Source organism: Echiichthys vipera, assembly GCF_963691815.1.
Source record: "Echiichthys vipera genome assembly, chromosome: 6".
Classification (NCBI taxonomy): domain Eukaryota; kingdom Metazoa; phylum Chordata; class Actinopteri; order Perciformes; family Trachinidae; genus Echiichthys; species Echiichthys vipera.
The window spans coordinates 6,786,161-6,810,175 of record NC_139831.1 but is presented as its reverse complement, the minus strand read 5'-3'; the positions used below and the strand labels follow the sequence as shown (position 1 = coordinate 6,810,175).

The 24,015-nt window shown below is 40.0% G+C and overlaps 1 protein-coding gene across 5 annotated transcripts in view; it reads left to right on the top strand.

The window, feature by feature from the left end:
* Positions 1-24,015, top strand: part of rapgef2b (Rap guanine nucleotide exchange factor 2b) — a 108,041-nt gene that overhangs the window by 22,138 nt on the left and 61,888 nt on the right. For all 5 annotated transcript variants that reach the window (XM_083914905.1, XM_083914906.1, XM_083914903.1 and 2 more), the window contains exons 2-4: positions 4,981-5,051; positions 8,315-8,371; positions 17,840-17,923. In XM_083914905.1, the coding sequence (XP_083771031.1) occupies positions 4,981-5,051; positions 8,315-8,371; positions 17,840-17,923 (212 nt within the window). The remainder of the gene's footprint in view (positions 1-4,980; positions 5,052-8,314; positions 8,372-17,839; positions 17,924-24,015) is intronic.

Genomic DNA, 24,015 nt, shown 5'->3' with positions numbered 1-24,015 from the left:
ACCTTATGCTACATCAGTCCCTCGATACGCATGAACAGATCAGTGTCTCTACTTAAGAGTTACGGCTCTATAAAATGGTGCTGATGCTCATTTCTATCCAGAGTTTTCCATAGTAGTTTACGACAGCATTGACCCACAGGATTTATGGTTTTAACAAGGGGTTGTTGATTCAAACCGTACTCATGGATGTGTTGAAGTATTGGTATCTGATCATCCATCAGACACAGAGGCTGCTTAGGTCATCAGAAATGTCCTTCACTTTCCTACCTGAGACTCTTTTGTTTGTCTCTCCCACAGTGTCCCATTGTTTTTGAAAGGTTTCAGCCCCTTTTCTTTGATGTTTGTCTCCAGTGGGTGATAGATTCACGCGGAGGCCTGCTATCTGCACTCACCCAGAGCTAAATGAATAAATGGATTGAACATTTGTGCCATAGTGAAAAGGCCCGACTAGAGGAAAGCTTCCTATCTGGCAAACAGATGCTGTGGTTTTAAGAGATAAGAAAAGCAGAGGCGTTTCTTAACAATAGTTTAGGGTGACCCAGGGTTGTTGAATTAATTGAAACAAATACGGAAATGACAGTCAAGGCGGCCTTTTTAGATCGCTGTGGCTGCAAATGCATATAACATGTCCAAAAATATTTATCAGATGCAATTCAGTCATACTTACATACTAGAGCTGCAACAATTAGTTGATTAATCGATTGACTGATTGACTTAATATTTATTGGTAACTGTTTTGAGTTATTTTTTTTAAGTAAAAGTGTAAAAACACGCTCTGGTTCACGCTTTTTAAAAGTCACTATTTGCTGTTTGTCTTTGTCATATATCGCAATAAATTGAATACCATAAGGACTAAATATCTTAAGGACTAACACGCAAATTGAAGATATTGGGGACGACTCTGAGAAATGGTGTCTGTAGTCAGTTTCATCACATTTTCCCCCATTTTATAGACTACTGATTAATGGGTTAATCAAGACAATAACCAGCGGATAAATCGATTATTAAACGCTTGTTTGCAGCCCTTTTCTGTTCATGCCAAGCTAATCCTGAGCATTAGCATCTCTAGTACCATGCACAGTTTTGAACATTTTAAAATCTTAAAGAAATTCTGTTTCCTTGTCTCCCTGTTTATGTCAAAAAGTTCTGCTTCAGGTCGCTGATCTGGCTTTTTGATCCAGTATCATTTCATGTGAAAATTCTGTCTCCCTGTAAGTATCGATTAACGCAATGCGGGAAAAACATCACAACTCTCTTGACCTCCCTTTGCCCACTGAATGCTTTGCCACTCAACAGGCTGGCACCCGGCCCAACACTGCACCCTCTCCCTCCGGGGCCGAACATAATCGGTGGAAAATGGAGGACGTCTTAGTCGGTGTGTGTGTGTGTTTTTGGGCCCCATCAGGGAAGACAAAGCCTGCTATTGTTTAATTCGTATCCAGGAGAGGAAATGCCTCCACTCGTTTGGCTGCATTGCATTGCTACCATCTGTCTCACAAAGGAAGGTGTAAAGCGATGTCGCATCAAGGAAATAACTGAGGAAATTCACAAAGATATTCGATTAACAGTATGTCACTGGTATGCGAGGAATGTTATTCATAGTTTTGCACAAACAGCTTTGAAGTGTCCACGAGGTTTTATCATGATCAACATCTTGGTATGTTTTTCCTTCAGTAGAGGCCACCTGTGTTCCTGGAAGGATTAGTGTGGAAAAGGAAGGAGGAGGGATTAGATGGTCTTACTGGTGTCGCCTGGGAGTTCGAGCTACCCTCCAAAAGGCAGTTTTTAAAAAAAATGAACAAGCTTTGTCTTTATTCAGCACACACAATGAGCACAATTTTGGCTGGATGTAGCAGCTTTCATCAGTATGTCCTAGTTTCAGCTACCCACCACATTTGGTCCTATCTCCTTCCTGTTCCTGTTCTAAGGGAGACTCTTGAAGTAGGCTAAACGATGTTGAAAGCACAGATCAAACACCCTCTGCTTTTGATCTCTCTACTATGCGACAAAAGCATAAAGATTATTATAAAGAATAATTGAACGTTGTTTGTTTCTTGAATGTTAAATTGTTTGAAATAAGCATAATAAATCGCACGGGGGGGAAAAAAAGCACTTCAACCGTCAGTGAAATTAAAAAAAGGTTTTGTTTTGATTTGATCCCTTCCATGTCCTAAAACCGTCATGTATCCTCTCCCTGTGCACTTTGTGGTGATTTGTTTTTTGGCTCGGTCTAAAAAGAGGCCAGAAAGAGAAAAAGAGAGAAAATCCGACCGGGAAAATGTAGGGCCCCGGGAGTGGAAAAGATGGGGTCCTTTACATTCTTTCCATACAGTCAATCTGAAATATTTGAGACTAAAGCCACAATTGATGGTTTTGCATATTTCTCCCTGTGAGGTTGCGTTTGAGTGGCACTGTTACATTCACAGTGATGTCACTGTGCAAGGGGGGAAAAAACCCTGCAACACTGCCACCTAGTGATGACCTGTCTGGATTATTGGATATTTGCTGCTTTTGAAGGGAATTTCCTCCTTCCATAGTCAAAGTTGATCCATGTGTTGTTTATAACCATCTTCTCCCCTTGATAGAGAGACTAGTAATAACATTTTCTGTATATATTTGACGTTTAAGTGAAACAAAAACAACAGTATAGAGTGTTTTTAAAGAATCTCAGTGACGTTTATTGAAGCCAGAAGTGAGTTAAAATAGCTTTATTTTATTCAAAGTTAGCACTGGAATTGTAATAGTTTAAGACTCATTAAAGGAAGCAATAATGTCATTGGTTTGACAAAGTTTGTACCCAATGTCTTCAGATCACGTGATTTATCTGATCAAACCAGCAAATATTCACATTTTGGCTTTGATTTAAAATACCACTTAACCAATTAATTAGTTATTCATAGTTGCCAGTTAAATTCCTGTCTATCCAGTTATTGATAAATTAATATCACTGGGCTCTACCCCTGCACAAAGTTAAATACATGTATTAACCTGAATGGTTAGCTTCATTTTCAGGTAATTTCTCACTGATTTATAGTTTTCCACCTTCTGTAAATACATTGACCATTTTAATTTGCATTAATTTGCTGTTTAGCATATTTTTCCCATGAGTTGTCATTGCGCTGTGGCTTGTATTCAAAATGTTCCCAGTGAATCCATGCTGCAGTTCCTTGTTTACCCAGTAGGTGACAGTGTGTGTCTGAATATTGCCTCTATTGAAGCACTGCTCCTGTGCTGTTTGACTGACCACAGACACTTTGGACATAAGGATTGAGTTAGTGAGGATATAACCGTGATGTAACAGGGCCAGGCAGCCCTGAGGAAAGTTTCTTTCTATGTCCGCTTTATAAAGGCCACACAAACAACAAAAAGAGTCGGTGTTGACGTCAGGCGACCAAGGCCCAGTTGTGTAGTTTCATAACATAGTCGTATTGTGTCCCATTTTTGTTGACTATTAGATTTGCTGATGGTCATTTGTAGGATTTTTCCCAACTATTGAGTGTGGTGTTTTTCTGCTTTATTGGTTCTGATGGGAAGCTCTTAATTTAACCTTCTTTTGAACACTGAGCAAATAGACAGAGCCTTTTAGGTGTGTCTTCTTTGCGTGTTACTTATTTGCTTACTGGTTGGTTAGGATGTGCAGCTGAGCTATATGCAATCTTTGTAGCACTACAGCTGGCATATTTTGGTTAGTGTTTCATGAGAAGTGGTGTGAATATCACACCGAAAGCAATTAAGTAAAAATAAAAGATAATAATTGTGTTACAGACACAATACAAAAACAGTTTTTGATGATTATTGTTCCTCCTCGACTGACATAGACATTGGGACACCAAACCACACAGATTCAGGGTTATTCACTGAACTTCTTTAGTGGTCAATGTTTTGTGGTCAAAATTCTCAATAAGATTATGATTGCTGCTGTCGGGGAAAAAAAAAACAGTGACAAGGTAGCCATTCTGTGTGGTTTCATGTGTGTGTCTGTGTGTGTTTGTGTGTGTCCGGTGGGGATCTTAACACAGAGTCTGTGTTGTCCCTCTGCTGTCGCCACATCTACCTCCAGTTGCCGCTGACAAAGGCATCCCAGTAGTTGCAACTAACACCACAACACACACACACACACACACGTACACACACACACACACACACACACACACACACACACACACACAGACAGTCAGTGCCCCAGTGTGTACCAATAGACAGTGGAGTAGCTGTACTGGCTGCCAGCTCTAGAGAGGGCCACTTTGTTTCACCGCTGACTTGGTTTCACTCCAAACAATCTGAGAGTCGCTCACTGGGTCACTTGATGAAGTAATTGAATGGGGAGTTTATAGTTGTGCAGTGTAGTTCCTTTATTTTTTCATACGTGAGGTGCTTTATTGCTTTCTAAACCAATGCTTCGTCGCACAAATCAATGTCACTGTCTTTGTATAAGGTTTTCTGTTGTATGAGTAGCCAGTTTGTCCACCGCAGAATGAATAACCAGTATTTTGAGCCTCAATGCGACTACATAATAAATACTCTGTTATGTTTGAGTGGGTTTTTAGTTGACATGTTTTGCTTAATTTAGTATGAAGCGGGTGGTTGATTGACTGAAAATTATTTGCAATTCTGCTAACATTAATCCTTGAATTGTTTGTCAAGTAAATGTTCATTACTTTCATCCTTACAAATTTGAATAGATGCTGCTTTTCTTCATGAAAAGTAATCTTTAGTGGCAACACTGTCAAGGATGACAGTTGGTGTAAATGCTCTTCGGCTGGTAGCGTTCAGTGGATTTATCAAATTTTGTTCACTGAAACCAGCTGTCTGCTGTGGCTGGAAAGAGGTTGATGAGAGGGGTTAGAGTGAATCAAAAAGGTTACACACGCATAGTCATAGTCGTTTGACATTGTTCATGCAACGCATATTGACTGTAGCAGTTTTAAAGCTCTATCTCTAAGCTCCCATGTCTAACAACGCTTTCCTTCTGTTCCCCAGGACCTGGAGATTGTCTACTCGTATCTCCATGGAATGGAGGCCCTGTCCAACCTGCGGGAGCACCAGCTAAGGTTAGTGCCTGCACACATTCCTGGTACTTCATTAACATAACTTAGAGCTTGATATACCAATCACATTCATTTCAAATGCAAGCTAAAACACTGACAACTCCTCAGTGTTTGCTCCATAACGGTTGTAGTAAGGGGCGGAAAATTAACAATAGAGCCAGCAACCAAGTGCCGGTGAAATTGGTCTGGTTTTCTAATCCAGCAGCCACTCTGCCCTACAGCCACTTGTCTCCGTGTCTGGAATAATTTTGTCTACTGTCTCCTGCTAAAAAGACAAAACGACTGAAATCCAGCTCTCACTGTGACTAGCACATAAACAACCCTTTATGTTGGTATAATGCACAATATTTCAAGCATGATTTATGTTATATAAAGTCTTTTTTTTAAATACTTGTTGGGCTTATCACCTTTCTGGGTAACATGTAAATAGGATCTGTGTTCTCGTGTAGGTGTGCACACATTGACATGATATATAATGTTACAATCTTTAACTCTTTAAGCCTAGATGAAATTCACGCCCATGTTACACAGCATTTGGCCAGGTGAGGTGAGGTGAGGTGTGAAAGTAGATGGGCTTGTTATCTATCTCAGCTGGTTTTCTTGATAGTATGAAGGCAACTTTATTATCTTTTGGTTTCAGAGTGCTGGTGCAGTAAAGCAATTTGAAGACGTTACGTTTGACTCTTGACAGCCTTTTCCCACTATTTTCGAACATTTTATTTTTCTGAAACGAAAGTAATAGTTTGCCGCAGCCCGAACAGCTCTAACATGTTTTCTTTTCACTTTCTGTTGGAATCAGAGTCTATTACTGACTCTAGACTTTCATTGGGATAATAAAAAGCAAATTTATGGGGTGCCTATGAAGCAATTTTCTCTATTGAAGCAGATTTTTTTGATTGTTACTGAAAAGACAAATGTGTCTTGACATAAAAATTGCAAATTTGACTAAAACTACCCAGATGTGAACATGCCGCTTTGTTCTCCAAACACGATTTTGCCTTTTCACTCCGCTGTCACCACGTTGGCCTTGTAGTGTTTTCTGTCTGCCGCAGACTTTCTAAACACTGCATGTCAGAAGTCTGTTCCCAGCATGCCTTGTGTGCATACATGTGGATTATACTGGCGACGGGACAATGTAGCAGTACATGACCCGCAAGCTGGAACATTCCACTGTGTGACCCCTCAGAGGCCTCCCACCCTACAGTAACCCCTCTCCCTCCACCCCTGTTCAGAGGAATGTCCCCGTGGTCCCACAGACCAATCCCACCACTGCGTCTAACTTTGCTTTCCTTACTTAAATAAAAAAAAGAACAATTGCCAGCCAGCTATTACATTCCACTAACTATGGGATTATGTTATATTTTTTTTTCTGCACATTTTATCTGTGAGGAATGTGTTGTTTTTCCTTTGTAGTTCTTTTTTTTTTTTACAGCAAGTTGTTTTTTAGACCCGGGGTTGTTGGGTTTTTTTTTCTGCCGTTGTGCAATGGGGGGCTGCAACACAACGGTCGCCCCCAGCTATTTTTGAAGCCTTTTGTGTTTTGATCATCAGCTTCTGTTTACTATAGTTGCCTGTCTGTAAAGTTGAGGCGCAGTTGTCTTCTTTCTCACCCTTTTCATGTTGGGGTGTTGGATGGATGGGCTGTTACTACTATAATTGTCATTTTGTGAATCCTCCTCGTAAAGAAAATGTAAAAAAAAACGTATTTACAAAAAATGATTAGAGATGTTCCGATACCATTTTTTCCTCCCTGATACTGATTATTTTTTATCACCATCATCATAAATAATGTGGTATTTGATTGGTACATAGACATGCATACTCTCCAATATCAATACCAGTATCTAAGGCAGTATCTGAGGCATTTCCGATACTGATATTGGTGTCAGAACATCTCTAATCAAGATATTGCTATGGTAGCTACAGTCACGGTTTAAAGTTGAAACATTACTTTAGCAGTATGATTGTCAGATTTTGTCAGCACTTTGCAATAAAAGATCAAAGGTTTAAGCAGGGCTTTAACCCACTTAAATAACCACCAGGAGAAATCCACTGTAGACGAGGCAGAACAACTGACTTTCTCTTTTAACAGTATCTTTAATCGACCACAACACAGTGCAGCCACAGGCGTCATGCTTTGCTGTTAACGTGAAGTTGCTATTCTACTCATCAGCCATCCATTACAACCTGCATTGGAATGATATCACACCAAACAATACTCAGATCTTTAGTTAAACATGACAGTGACCACCCACTTCAAGAACGGCTCTGGTTCCAGAAGTGATCTTCCTATTCATATACCCCATTGACATTTCAGAAAATCTTTATACAAAGAATGTTAAGCCTGGAACCAAGCCAACCAACTTGAATCATGACCACAGACTATAAAGATGGACAAAGCAGCTCAACTTCAACCCACTGTTAAAAAGTGAAGTCAAAATATCCCGGATACGGGCGCCAAAATCTTGGAGTCAGGGTCTTTGAAGTAGTGATCGGACGGTAGAATCACAGCCAATCGCGAGTTGATACCATTTTTATAGCATCGAATCAAATCAAGTAAAAAAACAGAAAAATGAACACTTTGCACTTTACAGTCTATGATCATCGTAACCATAAAGCATTTTATTCAGCGCAGAACCGGAATTTGGAAAATGGCATAATCGACGGAGGTTCTTGACTGTGTACATACATGATCATAGAGTTAAGTGGTAGCAGTACGCAGATGCAGTCAATATATTCGTGGAAACAGCGACCTCCACCAATCAGAGACAATGCTGTTAAGTACTACACTACCCACAATTCTAAGCTTCTCCATGACATTGTAAATAAACCGTGTTTTCTTAAAATAAGGTCGATATCATACCGACTTGTGGCTTCTACAGAAGTGTGCACTCTCATTTCACAATCTCATAGCTCATGGTCTATCAAAGTCTACCTTTGATGTTTAAGAGAGGGAAATCAATTTCCAAATCCTCTTTCTTTAATTTAGCTCTATTATGTGCAACACTTTCACTGTCTGTCACTGATGGTGGCTGAATGCCTTTCTGGGAAATATAGTAAATAACTAGATGTAGGTATAAAGGGTTGAAATTTTACTTCATTAACATTTATGATTTGACACTTCACCCTTATTAAAGCTATGTCTGGATTTATTCCTTTCATTTTTTTTCTGTTTTGTAACACTGCTAACCAAACAAAGTTAATATTTCCTCCTATTGTTTTCTGACTTCCACTGTTTCCTCCCTCCCCTCTCTCTCTCTCTGCAGGATTATGTGTGAGACGGTGCGTTACGAGAGACATGAGGCCAATGAAGTTCTATACTAGTAAGTACCACACAGCCTAGAACTGCATGGGCGTGGATGTCTTGTGTGTGTAAATGGATATTGATTATATCTGTTCATATACTTACGTCTCTACCAGCATATGAACACATTAAAAACAATGGTGGGCAGCCAATGTAACAATGTCTCAATTCACTGTGATCAAAGCACACTTTTGCCCAGGATACACAAAACAGCACACTGGGTGACTTTAATGAAAATAAATGTCCATAAAGCACAGAAGCAGCCAGTCGACGCATCTATGAAGGTGTGGATTCTTATCAGTGTCGCGGCAAACCACTCAACTGAACAGCTAAAGAAAAGGAACCTAGAATAGATTTCCAGTCTAATTTCAGCCTGATTCAATAAGTCAGTGTGTAATGAATCAAGAACCAAAGAAAATGTGGCCTTAATAGCTCCTAAAAGCTTTTCCTTCAATGCTAGAGTAGCTAGTCACTTGTGGTAATGCTTATACCTCCTTTCAGCTGGCTGCTGTGCAGGGTTAATATGATCGGAAAGCTGTATTGACAGCTCCTGAAGGTGTTTGGACCCGTCTTGAAAGACTGCCACAACTGTAGTAATCAGAGAACACACACAGTGTTTGACTGCTGTCACATCTTGACGTGTTCTGGACACCCATGGTGAGAATTAAGACAGTTAATTTATGTTATCAGCCTTTCGAGGGGCTACAGAGGGCGCATTGTCCCTTCCCTGCCTCCTGATCCCCTGTGTACGTTTGTGTGTGTGGGGACTTCTATACGTATGTGTGTGTGTCGGGGGGGATGAGTCAACACCTCATTAGAAGCCCTTTGGCGGCGTGGGAGCTGATTAAACAATAGGAATGCAGATTAAGCTGTGGTCGCATAATAGACTCCAGTTTCAGCAGGATTCCCTCAGGTCCCCCGCACCAGTCACTCCACACACACACATGAACGCATGCACATACAGCCCAGCCTATAGCTAAGAAGCCCACTTTGCATTTTTAGTGTGATTAAAGACTGTTCTTGGGTGTTGAAGTAGAAAAAAATGTCAACATGCAAACACTAGAGTGTACGCACATCATTTTTACCTGTAAACTGTGTTTTTGATGCTGGTTGATTAGGTTGGACTTATTCCAATACCTCATCCAGACCAACACGGTGACATGGACCAAAGCTGGCTCAGAACAACAATCAAACCACACAAGAACATTCACTCTGCTTATTGGTCTTGATGTGTCTGGGGTGTGAGCAGGAAGGTTAAAACAGGAAGAAGCTCCTGTGTTCTAGCATAGTGCATATTTCTGTGAGAGAAACTTTGTTATAAGATTCTCCAGCTACCTGCCACTACTACCACGCAAGCTGCTATAGTTTGCATGTTCTGCCGCATCCCAGAATGCAAAGCACACCTGGCTACGAAAGAGATTGGTTCAAACTTGCAAAGTACACCTGGTAGTTGGTTTGATCAGACTGCCGCCACAAACAAACTGCTCCAGAGTTTGTTTGGGACCGGACCGAGACCATCTCCTCTAAAGGGTCCAAGGTAATGTTGATAATGAACCAGATTAAAAAGCACTGGTGTAATAACGCCCTAAATCTACGTCTCTACATGAGATAGAGCAAGAGAGAATTGGAAAACAAATGGGAGACAATGAGCATGTGTAAATGAACAGGAGGAGATGATTGAAACTGAAACATTGATTTTTTTGGTGATTGGAGAACATATGTGATTCTGTGCAATTCTCTGGTTCATTAGTGGAGTGTATTCATCTTCGCTGCATAGTGGAGTCTCTTCTAACAGTGACAAATACATTTCAAACTTTGACAGTATGAACTGAAGGCAGCTCGAATGAGTTGAATGCATCGTGTGTGCTTCTTATATAAAAGAGGAATAAGAGAGTGAAACTGTCTGTACTTTCAAAGTTTACCTCCAGGCAAAAGCATCAACACAGAAGGTTATTGTGTTTCTGGCTTGGTTCATTTAATTCAATCATTTCATTTGCACTAGTTTCTAGTTGTGTCTTAACAACTGTTTTGTTTGTGCGCATGCATGTGCAAACCTATAAAACGTCTGCCAGGGCTCTTCCTGATAAGAGCTGGGTGTTAAACAGCAGCAGATCAGATTGGCTTTCCTCCCGTGCAAGATCTTAATCAACCTTCTCTTGTGAAAACGCAAGCTTTTAACAGCCTGTCTTCATTTCCCCATCTATTTATAATGACGGCAATAATCTGCCGGGAAAACGAGGGCTCTAAAAGTCAATTGGGAATTTAATTGTGATAGTATCTCTATTAAGTTGCAGAAATTGCAAGAGCTGTACATTGAGTCATATGTCAGACTATTAAGAGAGTTTATTACCTTAAAGGAAAACCCAGAATCTAAAGGAAAGATACTTTTCACAAAGCAACAGGTGGACAAATCAGCTATAAATGTCAGGTTTGGATTTGAGTAATAATATTAGTCAGAGGGATGGAGACCATTCAGAAAGTTTAATTTAACATTCCAATATGCATTTGTATTTGTAGGCAGTATTAATTACTATAGTACAACTGAGATGTCGGATCCGTGTGTTGGGGTGAATTGTGAGTCGTGTCTTAAAAAAACTCACATAAATTTGAGGAAGACTCGCTGTCCGATGACGTTATCCTTCCCATAACTATTTGACGATTCAATCATCTTGAGAGAGTTTCGCAAATCGTGGGTTACAATCTAAACATGACCGGAGGGAAAACCAAAAGAATGAGAGGGGATATAACCAAGGAGCTTACGTGATTGATATATCCCAAGCAACACATTGTATCATGGTTCATTATCTGGAAATTCAGTTGAGAAACCCTTTAAGTGATACTTATCAATAAATATCAACACACAGGATTTAAAGCACTGGGATGGTCTTACATTTGGGAAGCTAATCGGTTAATGAACGGTTTGTTTCAGCTATAGATTTTATCTGAGATTTGTTTAAACTCTTGAATAAGCTCAGAAGATCCTTCCTCTCATCCTTAACACAGCATTGAAGACATGGAGTAGTCCACTTCTTTTTGCTGAGCTTGAGATATTATTGCTTTTGCTTTATATATATATATTGGGACAAAATGTCACTGCTTGGCAGCTTTCGTTCCTCTGGAAACAGCATTCATGAGAACATTTTGCAGCGAACGAAACATACTTACATATTTGTGTTTTTTTTCTTCTACAAACACCAGTAATGTTGGATGAAAGCACTCGGATTCACACAAATGACCTGGTTAATGAGCCGTAAACCCACAATCTCACTCTGACTATCCCTGACAGTTGGCAGTCCTGGAGCAATGATAGGAGGATAAGGGTAATAGTTATAAAAGTACTCATTTTTCCTGCCTTTGGCTCTAGATTGCTAAAGTGCTAACATGCATGCGTATACACACACACACACACACACACACACACACACACACACACACACACACACACACACACACAATATCTCATGAAAACGACCCATGCTGTGAGAGCATTCAGAGATTATAGTGCTAAAGCCCTCCTGAGATGGAGGCTGACCTGGCACATTTAACAGTGGCTGGTGAAGAGGGTTAGTACCTTCTGGTCGGCCTTTAAACATGTCAGCCCTTTCAATGTAACCCTTGACCTTTGACCCTCGCTGGTCTGTGTGGTCCAACTGAAAAGCCCACGCTTATAGATGTGCAATGCTAGAGTGTTTTGCAGTTTTCCGTTGGAGTAGTATGACTATAGTAAGTTATTCTCTTATTTTATTGTGTCAAAGTGTCAAACTACACGCATTGGAGTCAAATAGTGTGAATTTCCAATTTAATTAGAGCAAAAAAGATTAGATCATTTATTAATTAGTCACCACAAAAACAACTGCCTACATATAATGTTTTGATAATTGCCAAAACAATTCACCAGTTCCACATTACCTTCTGCTTACAAATGTAAATATGTGCAGATCTTTTGCCATATCTGAATATATATATTTGAACATTGTTTTACAGTCAATTCATTGAGAAAATGATTGGCAGGTTAAACCATTGAAGCTGGAAAGCGCTTCATCAATGACTTCAAATTGACGCGGAAGCTTTCCAGGCTATAATGTGTTAATTGATAATAAAAGTTTTTGTTAGTTGAAGCCACCCATTTAATAAAGTCAGTTGTTTTTTGTTTATTTTATTCTTACATTAAAAACAAGCTGTTGGCAGGAAAGAGAAAAAAACCAAAACACAGACCTACAATTAGGTTTGGCGACCTGTCTTGTTTATATCAAGCAGCTCTTCTTAGGCTTTACTTCATGGCATTCCCTCGATTTAGATTGAAAAAACCCATTGGTGATAACGTTTCGAGAATTTACTAAATAAATCAATTAAAACACTGTGATATTTTAACCCCTGGCTCTGGTTCGCAGTGAGCAACCCTCCTGTGCAGCTGTTGGAAAGTCGTCCCCCTCATGCAGCTCCTGTTGCCTCTGATACTGTGAGGCTGCTGCTCCAATGACCAGTGTGCTTATATAATTATACTTACTAGTACAGTGCTGACACAGACATTGGTTAGCTTACAAAGATCTACAATGGTGGCACATTAAATTGGTAAAAATGGCAGAAATACAATGTACTGTATCTGGAGTGATGCAGTGCTGAGCACACCACAACAATAGCTGGAGCGTTTTAATAAGGTGCAACAGAAAGCAGAAAGATCGTACTATGACTTTGATCCAGACCTCATCACTTCTGCCTGTCAAAGCAGCAATTCCCAAGTTGAGGTGGTATTCGTGCAGTTGCCAGAGGGTAGATAGTCTGTAGAGTATCTGAGCTAAACTCAGTAAATAGAAATTATGATTTTGTAAACGTATATGTCATATTTTTGTTTGGTAGGAAAATAAAAACACAAATCATGCCTGTCACAATGCATGTCTGCACAGTTTCCTACCAATCTCAGGTGTAAAACCTGTACTCAACCTGTTGCAATTATGATTAGTCAGCAAGCGAGCAGGGAAGTCAAAATGTATACATATAAATGACGGAAGTGGTAATAGTTCTGATGCAAAATATGGACATTTCCAGGATCACTACATATTGCTTTAATGTTATTGTATCCACTTAAATATCATAAGTTGTGTTGGATAATGGAGAAGTCTGAGTCGGCTTCCCAAACACAGCATGTTTGTGTTGTGCAAAAAACCCATCTGCTGCTCAGAAACCAGAACAAACAAAACAAAATGGGTTTTGGACCATTGCTAAAGTGGTATAGATGTTTTGTTTCATAATGTCACACCACCCTTGTGGTGTTGAGCGTCTCTTGAGAGTTTCATGGTGAAAACATCACAACAATAACAACTTAAAATGGTCCTATTTTCAGCAGCTTGTTTACAGTATAAGGGTCCACTGAATGCGCCTGTCCGACAACTCGTCTTTTGTTTTGAAACTCCTGTAATCCAACCAACATCATCCGTCCAAACCTTGTGCAGGCTTGCGAAAGAATCACTATAGCATGAGCAAACAGGTTCCACGGGTAAAGCCTAGTTTGCTTGACCAGTGTGAGTGCAACCGCACTGCGCCTAGCTGGGTTTCCTAATTACAGAGAGGGCATTTCATTTTGAATTAAAGTCAATTTCGTAAAAAACTAACCCTTATTTCACAAACGTCTTGATGCTACAATCGACCATCCCACGTCATTTTACCCCTTCCACTGCCTCCATGGCAATTAATCGCCCCTGTTGAAGGCTTCCTGGGGGTGGGGGGTCGGGGGTTGGTGGATGATGTTTAGCGTTTGAAGATCGCTTCCAGTAGGCGTGACCCAGTTCAGTCAAGCTGTCACGGCGCATAAGAGTCTCCTATCTCCTACTTTTTTGGTGTTGTATCTTCTCTGCCTCACCCGTGTGAGGTGCTCCTCTCGCTCTGTGCATCTGCGTGCCAGCAATTAATAATTGAGCATTTCATTCGTGTCATCTCTGAATGCAAGGAAGAACCATAAGAAGCTGGAACGAATCAGAGGGAAAAGGATGCTGTTGGAGGATTTTTGCACTGTGTCAGTAGGGTGTGCTGTCGACAGCCTCATTAGTTTTGCAAGGGGAATGTGGAGAGGAGGAAGGAAGGGCGAGACTTTGTTCTCAGTGATTAAAAAAAAACAAAAAAAACTCAGTCAGCACAGCGATGCTGGGTGTGAATATGTGTGTCCGTGTGAAGGGGGCTGCACAATAAGTGCACCCATCCTTTAACTTTCTGTAAGCAAAAACCAGTCCCACCTTTGCTTACGTCTGACTCATTGATTTTGCTTTGCTTTCCCCTCTGGTTTCAATTAAGAAATCTCACTCAGACCAGGTGAGAATGTTCAGCAATTATCACACAAGCTGCTGCCTCCTTATTAACACCAGAACACCTTCAAGTACAGGGTCTTCAGCTTGATGAGCAGACTTTCTTTTTCTGCAATGAGGTGACGTTTTTAAGTGCCCACTGGCAAACAGACAGCTGGAGGCCTCACAAAGAGAAACATCGATTTGAATTCCCAGTTAATTTATGCTGATTAAGATAATCACAGGTTTTTGCACCCTTAGGTGAAGCTTAGCGGTAGTAGCTGAACCGATACAGAGTGCAGACTTGTAATAAAGCATGCTTCAAAATAATTTTATGACTGTTCCTCTACCATGTTAGTAATAGTGTACCAGTATAGGAAGTTCACTTTGTTTTGATAGCACTCTCGTACTGTATCTGTACAGTAAATATGAAGCTATAGCCAGCAGATAGCTTTATTTAGCATCGAGACTAGAAACAGGGCAAAGAGCTAGCTGGATCTGTCCAAAGAAAAGTCCACTCACTAGCACATGTGAAGATAAAAATGAACACTTGTATCATCTTCATTGAAGTTTAAGAATGCCATATTGGGGTTTTATCGGGAGGCTGCGTGCCAGACTATTTTCTGGAGTTTTGTTTTCACTTTGAGGTTTTGAGTCAACCAGTGGAGACTTGAAGAAGTGACTGTGCTTGTCAGAAAAAGTTTTATATGTAAACAGATGAAACAAAGAAGATATGACATGTTGAAAACAAGCATTAGAGGTGTTGCTAGATGGGTTTTGCTACCTTTGGAGCCAGGCTAATCGTCTCCCTCTCCATTTCCATTCTTTGTGCTAAGCTAAGCTACTACTTGCCGTAGCTCTATTTTCACCGTGTAGCGGTATTGATTCTCTCATCTTAAGCAAATAAGCTTATTTCCCAAAATGTGAAAATTTTCCCAAAAGGAATAATAAAAATAATTGTGAGCTTTTATCTATGGTTGAAAAGAGCGTCCTTGATTAGTCACGTGTAGTCCGATTTACAATTTTAGTGAAAAAAAAGTTTTAAAAAAGAAAAGTGTTGTCAGGATACGTCAGACATTCATTCATTCATTCATCTTCAACCACTTAACCCGGGGTCGGGGTCGCGGGGGGTGCTGGAGCCGATCCCAGCTGACATCGGGCGTAAGGCGGGGTACACCCTGGACAGGACGCCAGTCTATCACAGGGCACATAGAGACGGACAGAGACAGACAACCATTCACACCTACGGGCAATTTTTAGACTCATCAATTAACCTAACACGTGCATGTCTTTGGACTGTGGGAGGAAACCGGAGTACCCGGAGAAAACCCACGCAGACACGGGGAGAACATGCAAACTCCGCACAGAAAGGCCGAGGTCGGGATGCGAACCTGTGACCTTCTTGCTGTGAGGCGACAGTGCTAACCACTAACATGAAAAAAACAAAATATAGAAAAATCATTTGAATGTTTGCAGCTTTTGCTGTTAGGAATAATCAGAGCAAAATGAAAGCAGTTTTTATTGACTGACGTGCCTTTTGTCCAGCTCTGTCGAAACCTTAGTGCTCATGTCAAATTCCCCGCACTGGAGAAAGATGGTATCAGTCTTGCATGTCATGAGAACACTTCCCTCTTTGGGTTTTTACTTCCTCTTTACTGTCAGATGGCTGTAACGTGATATGTTTCGTGTAGGACTATAATTAATGTCAAATTAAATTAAATACATGCCCTACTGCTTTTTTCAACTCCCATATCTACTAAAATCCAGCTGGAAATGAGACTCAGCAGCTCTACTGAGAGAGTTATTGGTACAACAAAAGCGGTTTACCCACTGAGGGGTAAATAAAGTGCTTCTTATATTAAAACTGACCTGCACAAAGACCGCATATGGTATGTTTGTCCTTTGAGCCCTCTGGCCGGTTGCAAATGAATGTGAACGCAAGCATTAACTTCTTTATCCGTGTACATAGCGTTTGTTTACACATACACAGCCTCTCTGATAATCCTGCATGCACAGAGCATAGAAGATTCAGTGTTTCAGATTTCAGCCTTGGGAGATTATCTGTTCGCAATCCCTCCGGTAGCCATGAACTACTGAGATAAGCTAAATGAGCAAAGAAACAAAACTGATACACCCAAAAAAAAAAAATACCAGCATGCTTTACTAATGCAGATAGCAGATAGTGGTTTATTTAATTACTGAAATTCATATTTAGTGAGTTGTTTATCTGAAGGCAAACTCAGTAGAGTCTTTGATGTTCCTTGATAAGGCCTCTGGTTCACTGGTAATGCCACGTAATACCCGAACAAGTGTCTGTGATTTAAATTACATCGCCAAATGTGCTGCATAAGAGCGGTGGAGGCGTGTTCGTGTTCGTGTTTGTGTGCGTGCGCGCGCCAGCTACATCATCCGGAGGTCAGTCTGAGTTTACTTCGTCTGCGATGCCCAATTTCCTCGTCTGTGTGTTTCAGCGGGGCCATGGGTGTGGGAGGATGAGTGATGATTCCTCAGTTCATTCATAGTTCTCGCTCTCTTTTCGTAAACAGAGATCTATATATGGCACAGTGAGCAGTCTTAAATGGTTGATGCATTAAACTGTAGTACCTGCGCATCAAGTAGATCAAACAAATCACAAATCAAATGTATCAACATTAAAGAAAGTAGATTATTTCCATTATTGTTTAGCCCGTTAATGGTTTTCTAGATTTATAGAGCAATCTTAAAAAGTAAAATAGTGATTACACCCATCCAGACCTTTTTATTACTTATATTGTCTTGTATTGATCCACTGCCATTTATCGTTGTTTTGTTAATGTTATTTCACTAGCTATTGTTGTGCACTGTTGTGTAGTTTTATCATAGAGGACCAAAAATGCCAGCAGATATTCACATTTGAGAACCAGTGATCAAACGATTAAGTTATTTTCAAAATGGTTGGTGAACTTTCTGGCAATTGACTATTCAATTCATCAATTTATTAATTATTGCTCAGTTTGTTTACAATATAATAAAGTAAGTTCAAGTCAATATCCTGAACCTGCACAGGATTTATTTTGAAATTTAAAATACTCATGAAAGACAAAGAGGTCTATATATTTTGTCACTTTTCCACACTTCCTTACTCTTTTCACTTTTCTGACTCGTGCTATTCTCTATCTCCTAGGTGTTCTGTGATCATTTGTGCTTATTGTCTTTGTCTCTCTTTCTTCCAGCCCTGACGACATCGGAAGCTGCTGGTACATCCTGTTGTCCGGCTCGGTCTTCATCAAGGAGTCCATGTTCCTGCCCAGAAGCAGGTAGGATCATCGGCCAGTTTGGTCCAGGGCGCTGTTTTTATAGGCGTGCTTGATCTTTGCACTATCATGTGAGCAGCTTCCGCCCTTCAAAACCACATAGGGAGATTAAAAATTAATCCTAGACTGGCCTGAGAAAGTCAATTTGAATTTATACTATCTCAAAAAAGTGTGTTTCCCCTCTTATCAACTTGCTTCTATCCAGAAGAGTAAACAAGGTTGATGTGTTTTACCTAAATTGACATTTTAAACATTGTTGCAGAGTTAAGGCTACAAAGGGCACACGTGCCTTTTGGTCATTTCTTCAAAGGAAAAGTTTCAATCTGATAATAATTTCTTAGAAAAAAAAGATTCTATTTATGTTTTCAAAGAAGAAAGCACACAGGAGAAAGTCACTGCAGCTGCCACCTCAGTGATTTTGCAAGTTTTGTTTCCAAAAAGAAACAATTTTATCAATTTCTTCCAACCACTTAACAGAATGTTAATATGTTTCTATAGCAAATGGTACCCATGATTTCAGTTTGCGCTACTTCCTGGTATAATGAAACTACACAGTGTGTAGTTGCTTCTCTCAGCTCAGAGAAGGATGCTCTGCTCGTGTCTTACATTTTTATTGCAAGGCACCAGAAATGGCATCAGCATGACTTTTCCTGCAATTCCAAATCCTAGGGAAACAAAACACTCACAGCTTCTCCATGCATGAATTGTCTCTGTTTTGAATTGTCAAGGAAATTTCCTATATACCAGGAGATACAAGTAGACGGCACATAATGCACAGCCCTGTTACAAAAAGATGCATAAAACGACACAATGTAAAAAATGTCACAACCGTCACTTTCCAGCTGTTTAAAGCAACTGAACTTAGCTTCACATATATTGCTTGAACACAGAAAGTAAACAAAGCAAAGGAAAAGCGCTCCTCCCCAGTCCATAACAAAAAGGGATATTAAAGTAAGTGTAATTGTAGTATTTCCAGTTGGTAAAATAACAAACTTCTGTTAAACTACAGAATATTTAAGATTCTCCATCAGGACTTTTTACTACCATAGAAATATGCTACCAACACTTTAAGAAGTATTTGCAGATTGTGCTTATCTTCTACATCTGTTAAGGATTTTTCTGGGATTGGAATTATTTCACTCTAGGTCCCTCTATCTATTTTTATGAAGCGGTACATAAAGATTGAATATGTCGTTTATGACAAACTATAATTTAGTGTCCACCTGTGGAGACCACTATAAAAACAGACTATCATTGATATAGTATAATAACAGTTGTGCTAATCTCAAATATGGTCATATGAGAAGTTAGAAATGCTGACACATATTGTATGTTAATAAACACTTAACTGTGCCCTTTTGACAGCATACAACTAGATTATAGTGTTATAACCTATTTATTAAATGTTTATGCTTACAAATGTTAAACAAATGGACTTGAAGTAAAGTGTTATCCAGGGATAGCCGCCGAGTACTTTGATTGTGGTGTCATAACGTCTCATGATTTACATATAATCCCATCCCCTTCTGATTGTACCAAGGAACAAACATTTGAGGAAATAAGAGTGGTAGAAAGCGAGTTTGTCAGCAGAACCCACCCCCGTGATGGATAATAATTATCTGCGACACCCTCAGAGGACTTAAGAATCATGTTCCCCTCTCAAGCTCTCAGCCATCGGCTCACAGCAGCGAACACCTCCTCTGAAGCCAAGACCCAAATGTTAAAAAGCTGTGATTTCACAAGTGGATCTGTTACATGAACCATCTCTGTGGGCGTCTTGGAAACAATGATCTTGTCATCCATTAGGGTTGCATAACATACACCTACGGCCACGCAGAGCACTCGGGCCGTCACTTTAGCCTGCAGAGGAGAGCTGCCCCGGCACAAGGGGGGGGGGGGGGGGGGTCGGTTGCGGTCATTCTTCGGATTCACATGAACGTGGGAGGCATTTACAACAGAGGACTCGATCGGAAATGTGCCAAAAAACTGCTCCCCTCTTAAATATAACCTTTTCAGTTTTGCCAAGGTTAAGGGTGTGTGTGTGTGTGTGTGGGATGTCGGAGAGGGATTTGCAGGTATTGGCAGATTAAAGTTAATGCCCGACCGCAGCCACCAGGGAAGAGATGGCTCTGAAAATGTTTACTAAGCATATGTTGCAAGGAAGTGTGTGTGTGTGTAGGGGTCCACTCTGCTGCATGAGACTGTATAAGGTTGATAATTAGCTCACTTTTTTTGTAGAAGGATGCCAACTGCATTGCACAAGACTGTCTTGTTTCTGTCAATTGCACCGAAGTATACACACAATACACAAACTGCACATTTAGCATATGATCCTTAACTGACATTTTCTTGAGAAGTGACCTCTTGTGATGTCAGTATTGACTGACCTCTCTCAGAAGCAAAGATGGAAGTTGTCATAGCACCACAAAACCCGTTTAGAGGTTTGTGCATGAATGCTTCAAATCACCCTTTTTTATCTGTTGGACGCTCCCTATCACGGAGCTATGACAATCTTAACCTGATGTGAACCCCTCATACACTATTGTACTATTGTGTCTGGTCATAGTTATCCATGTGCAGAACAACACACTGGTATAACTTTATTTAATCCATTGTTTGTCTGCTGCCCACTCATTTATCCACTTACATGTCACATATAAAGGTGCTCCCAGGGCTTCACAGCTCTCTCTATCCCCTCAGTACAGAATTTGGTAAAAAGGCCATCTCCTACTCTGCCCCCTCAACCTGGAACAAAGTTACAGCAGGCGCTGAAGCTGTCCAGCATAATCCCCCGGGGGGATTTTAAATTACTTTTATGAAATCTGGAGACAGACTGTAGGGATCCGCTCTTCTTGTTGTTGACAGTTTTAAAGTACCACTTTGACACTTTATGACTTGTGTCATGTTTTGTCTTCGGCTGTATTAAGGCTGGGCATCACCATTGATATCTCCAATCAATCTGATTCTGATTAACAAGGTCCCAATTTGATTTTTGTGCTTAGATTCAATATTGATTTGATAAGGGATGTTTCAGTTACACTACCAATATTGCTGGGATATGAAAGCAATTCTCATAACTAATGCTGTAAATTGTGCCGTTAATCTTCTAACCTGGTGCACAATTAAAAATATGAATGTTTACATTAAGAATTGACCCCAAAGCAGTGACATTAATGTTTTAATTAACATGAACACACTATAGCAGTCAACACAATCAAGTGCAACTCTACAGACTCTGCAAAAAGTATTGAGTGATATTTGATTCAGATATCTCAAAGTCAGCGGTCAAGCTATTTAATCCCCTCTCATATGATACCAAAAATTCTGAAATCTATGAATCAATATCAGATTTTATGAATCAATATCAGATCATTGAAATGGAGATCGATTTGAATTAGAAAATTTTTGTTTTTTTACACTTGTGTTGTAACGTTATGTCTTGATCCGGTCTCACTCGGGATCGAGACCCTGTGTCTCAATGACATTACCTTGTATAGGATGTTGGGTGGGTGGTTGGGCGTACAAAGTTTGTATCCCATATTCCACCGACATTTAATGTAGGTTTCTATTGACCATGACTTTGAGCTTTCAATTAGTTTTAGAGGCCTAAACCTAACCAATACGAGTGTGTCAAAAAATCATACATCATGCAAATGTAAAATAGAAATGCGCTGACTTACATGCTTCTATGCTGAGTGCAAGCAGCATAAATATTTAGCAGGGTTGATGATATTACTCGGTAAGTCCATGGCACGATAAATTAACATATTAAAGAAGTAAAAAGATATATATGTATATAAAGATACGGATAGAGTATTTTATTATAGTCGTAGCTTCTACCACAGCCTTCGATGTGCATTGCTGCCCCATTAAAAACCTAATTTATGGGGGGGGTGGAGCAATACCTATTTCCCCTTTTGACAAGAAGACATTTTTGAAATGACACATTCTGATTCAAGTTTTAAAGGACTTTTGGGTCATAAAGCTCACTCTGCACTCGAATTACAATGTAAATGTTCCAATCAAGAAGGAATAGAATATTTGCTGTTTTTCCAGTAAAACTACCAGATAATTTCGTTTTGTGAGCATAGCACAATACTGTCGAGGTATTTCATCATGAGTAGCCTCTTAAAGGCTAAACCACTGTACCATTCCAAAATCTTTAGACACACTTCAGTCTACATTACGTCCTTCAAACTTGTTTTTTTTCTTTCATTCATTTAATGGTTATAGCAAACAAAGAAAAAACAAGTAGAAATTGTCAGGGAAAAATTGCTGGGAGGGGAAATTGGTTTAGACACAAGGAACTGAATGAAATCCAGCGGGACTTCCTGAAGCTTTTAAAGATGTGATGGCATTGGGTTTCAGACAGGCCCTACCCAGAAGTGGCTGCTCATATCTACTCTGGCAGCAAGGTTGAAAACCTGATATGCTCCCATCGTTCACTCAGTGCTTCTCTCGCTCCGCTCCCCTCCCCTCCCCTCGCTGGTCACTGTAGTGAGATGTGATCCAGGGGAAGAGGAATGACTCAGTCATTAATGAAGAAGCCTGAGCTCTGTGCTTTATTTAACCCAGAGACCAGCGTGAAATCAAATACAACCCAAATAAATACATCTTAGTGAGCGGGTGACACACATTTAAAGCGTGTAGAAACATGCGCTGTGTTAAACATGTCATTAAAGGAAATCAGTAAATCACGCCGGCCTAAGGCTACACGATAATGATTTTTGTCAGATTAGGCGATAACAGCCAAGTCACAGCCAAAATGAATCACTCTAAGAGACACAGCAGACGACGTGTTGGACTTAAACCAATTATCTTTTATGACATCCACCAGTAAGTCATTGGGGACCAACTTGATTTTTTCGACTAGCAGCACCAACAACAAATATGACTGTGTGTAATAATCGTTTTGTGAATGAAGCTGAATATGGGATCATTCATCGTCATTTATTGGTGAAGGTAGGCTCTGCCTTCCCATTTGGTAGCGAAAGGTTGAGTGTCTAATACTGCAAGTATGATTGATTTGGTATGCGTCTGACCTTAAATGAAACGCAATAAAACATCATTGCTCTTTTGCTTCGGCATGTTTTACAGTTAAGAGCGCTCTGTGCTCGTATCTATATTAGAGAAAGGTTGTCAAACTAGGCGAGACGGGGCAAAAACAACTAGCCATGCTAGTCTATAGTCGTTTGTTGCATCAGTTGTGTCCCATTATAACACACTACACAAGATATAAACAAGCAATTGTTGCTCCCAGTGGAAAATTTCTCTCCAGATGCCCCAAATGTGTCAGTCGGGTCATTATCAAGCTGATATTGTGTAGTTTGATCTTGATATTATTTGTTAGGCTCATGTAAAATAAGTGTGATTTGCTTTTCATTTAAAATCCACTAGCATTTTACGCACAGTTGTTGGTGGTATGAGGTTGAAACTGTTCAGAAACCTTCAGTGAAACTGGAAATGTATGAGTGATTTAGGAGTTATTAATACAATTAATTATTTCTAAAATAAGATTTTCTGTAACTCTGCAACCATTTTTGAACCAATATATCAGAACCAGCATGAGAGTAAGTAATAACTGTCTGTTACAGTTTCAAACCCTGTACTGGTTTTACTTTCCCTTCTTATTGCTGCCGCCTTCATTTATTATCGCTATCAGATGACTGCTGTCAGGACTTTACCTCGGGTCATTCACAGTTTCCTGATCATCTGCCTTATGTTGCCTAACCTAAACCACAACTCTTAACTGAATCAGCGCATATCAGCCTCTGAGGTTAAAGTTAGTGGAGAAATGTCAGCCTCATCTGTTTTGTTTGTGTGAACTACTGGAAGAAAAGGTCAGTCCAGCATCAAATCATTTCTTGACATCCAGCACCAGGCTAGGCAAACTAATCTGTGACTGTAGATGACAAACTGATCCAGTGATGATTTATTATGTAATCGTGCAAACACACATCTCACTCATCTCTTTCCAGTATTGCTCTGATACTGTATGTTCTGTGGAAGATGACAGAGAGTAATAAACATGAAATGTGATGGGGTTTTTTTGTTGTTTTTTTAAACTCCACATACAAACAATACTTACCATAATT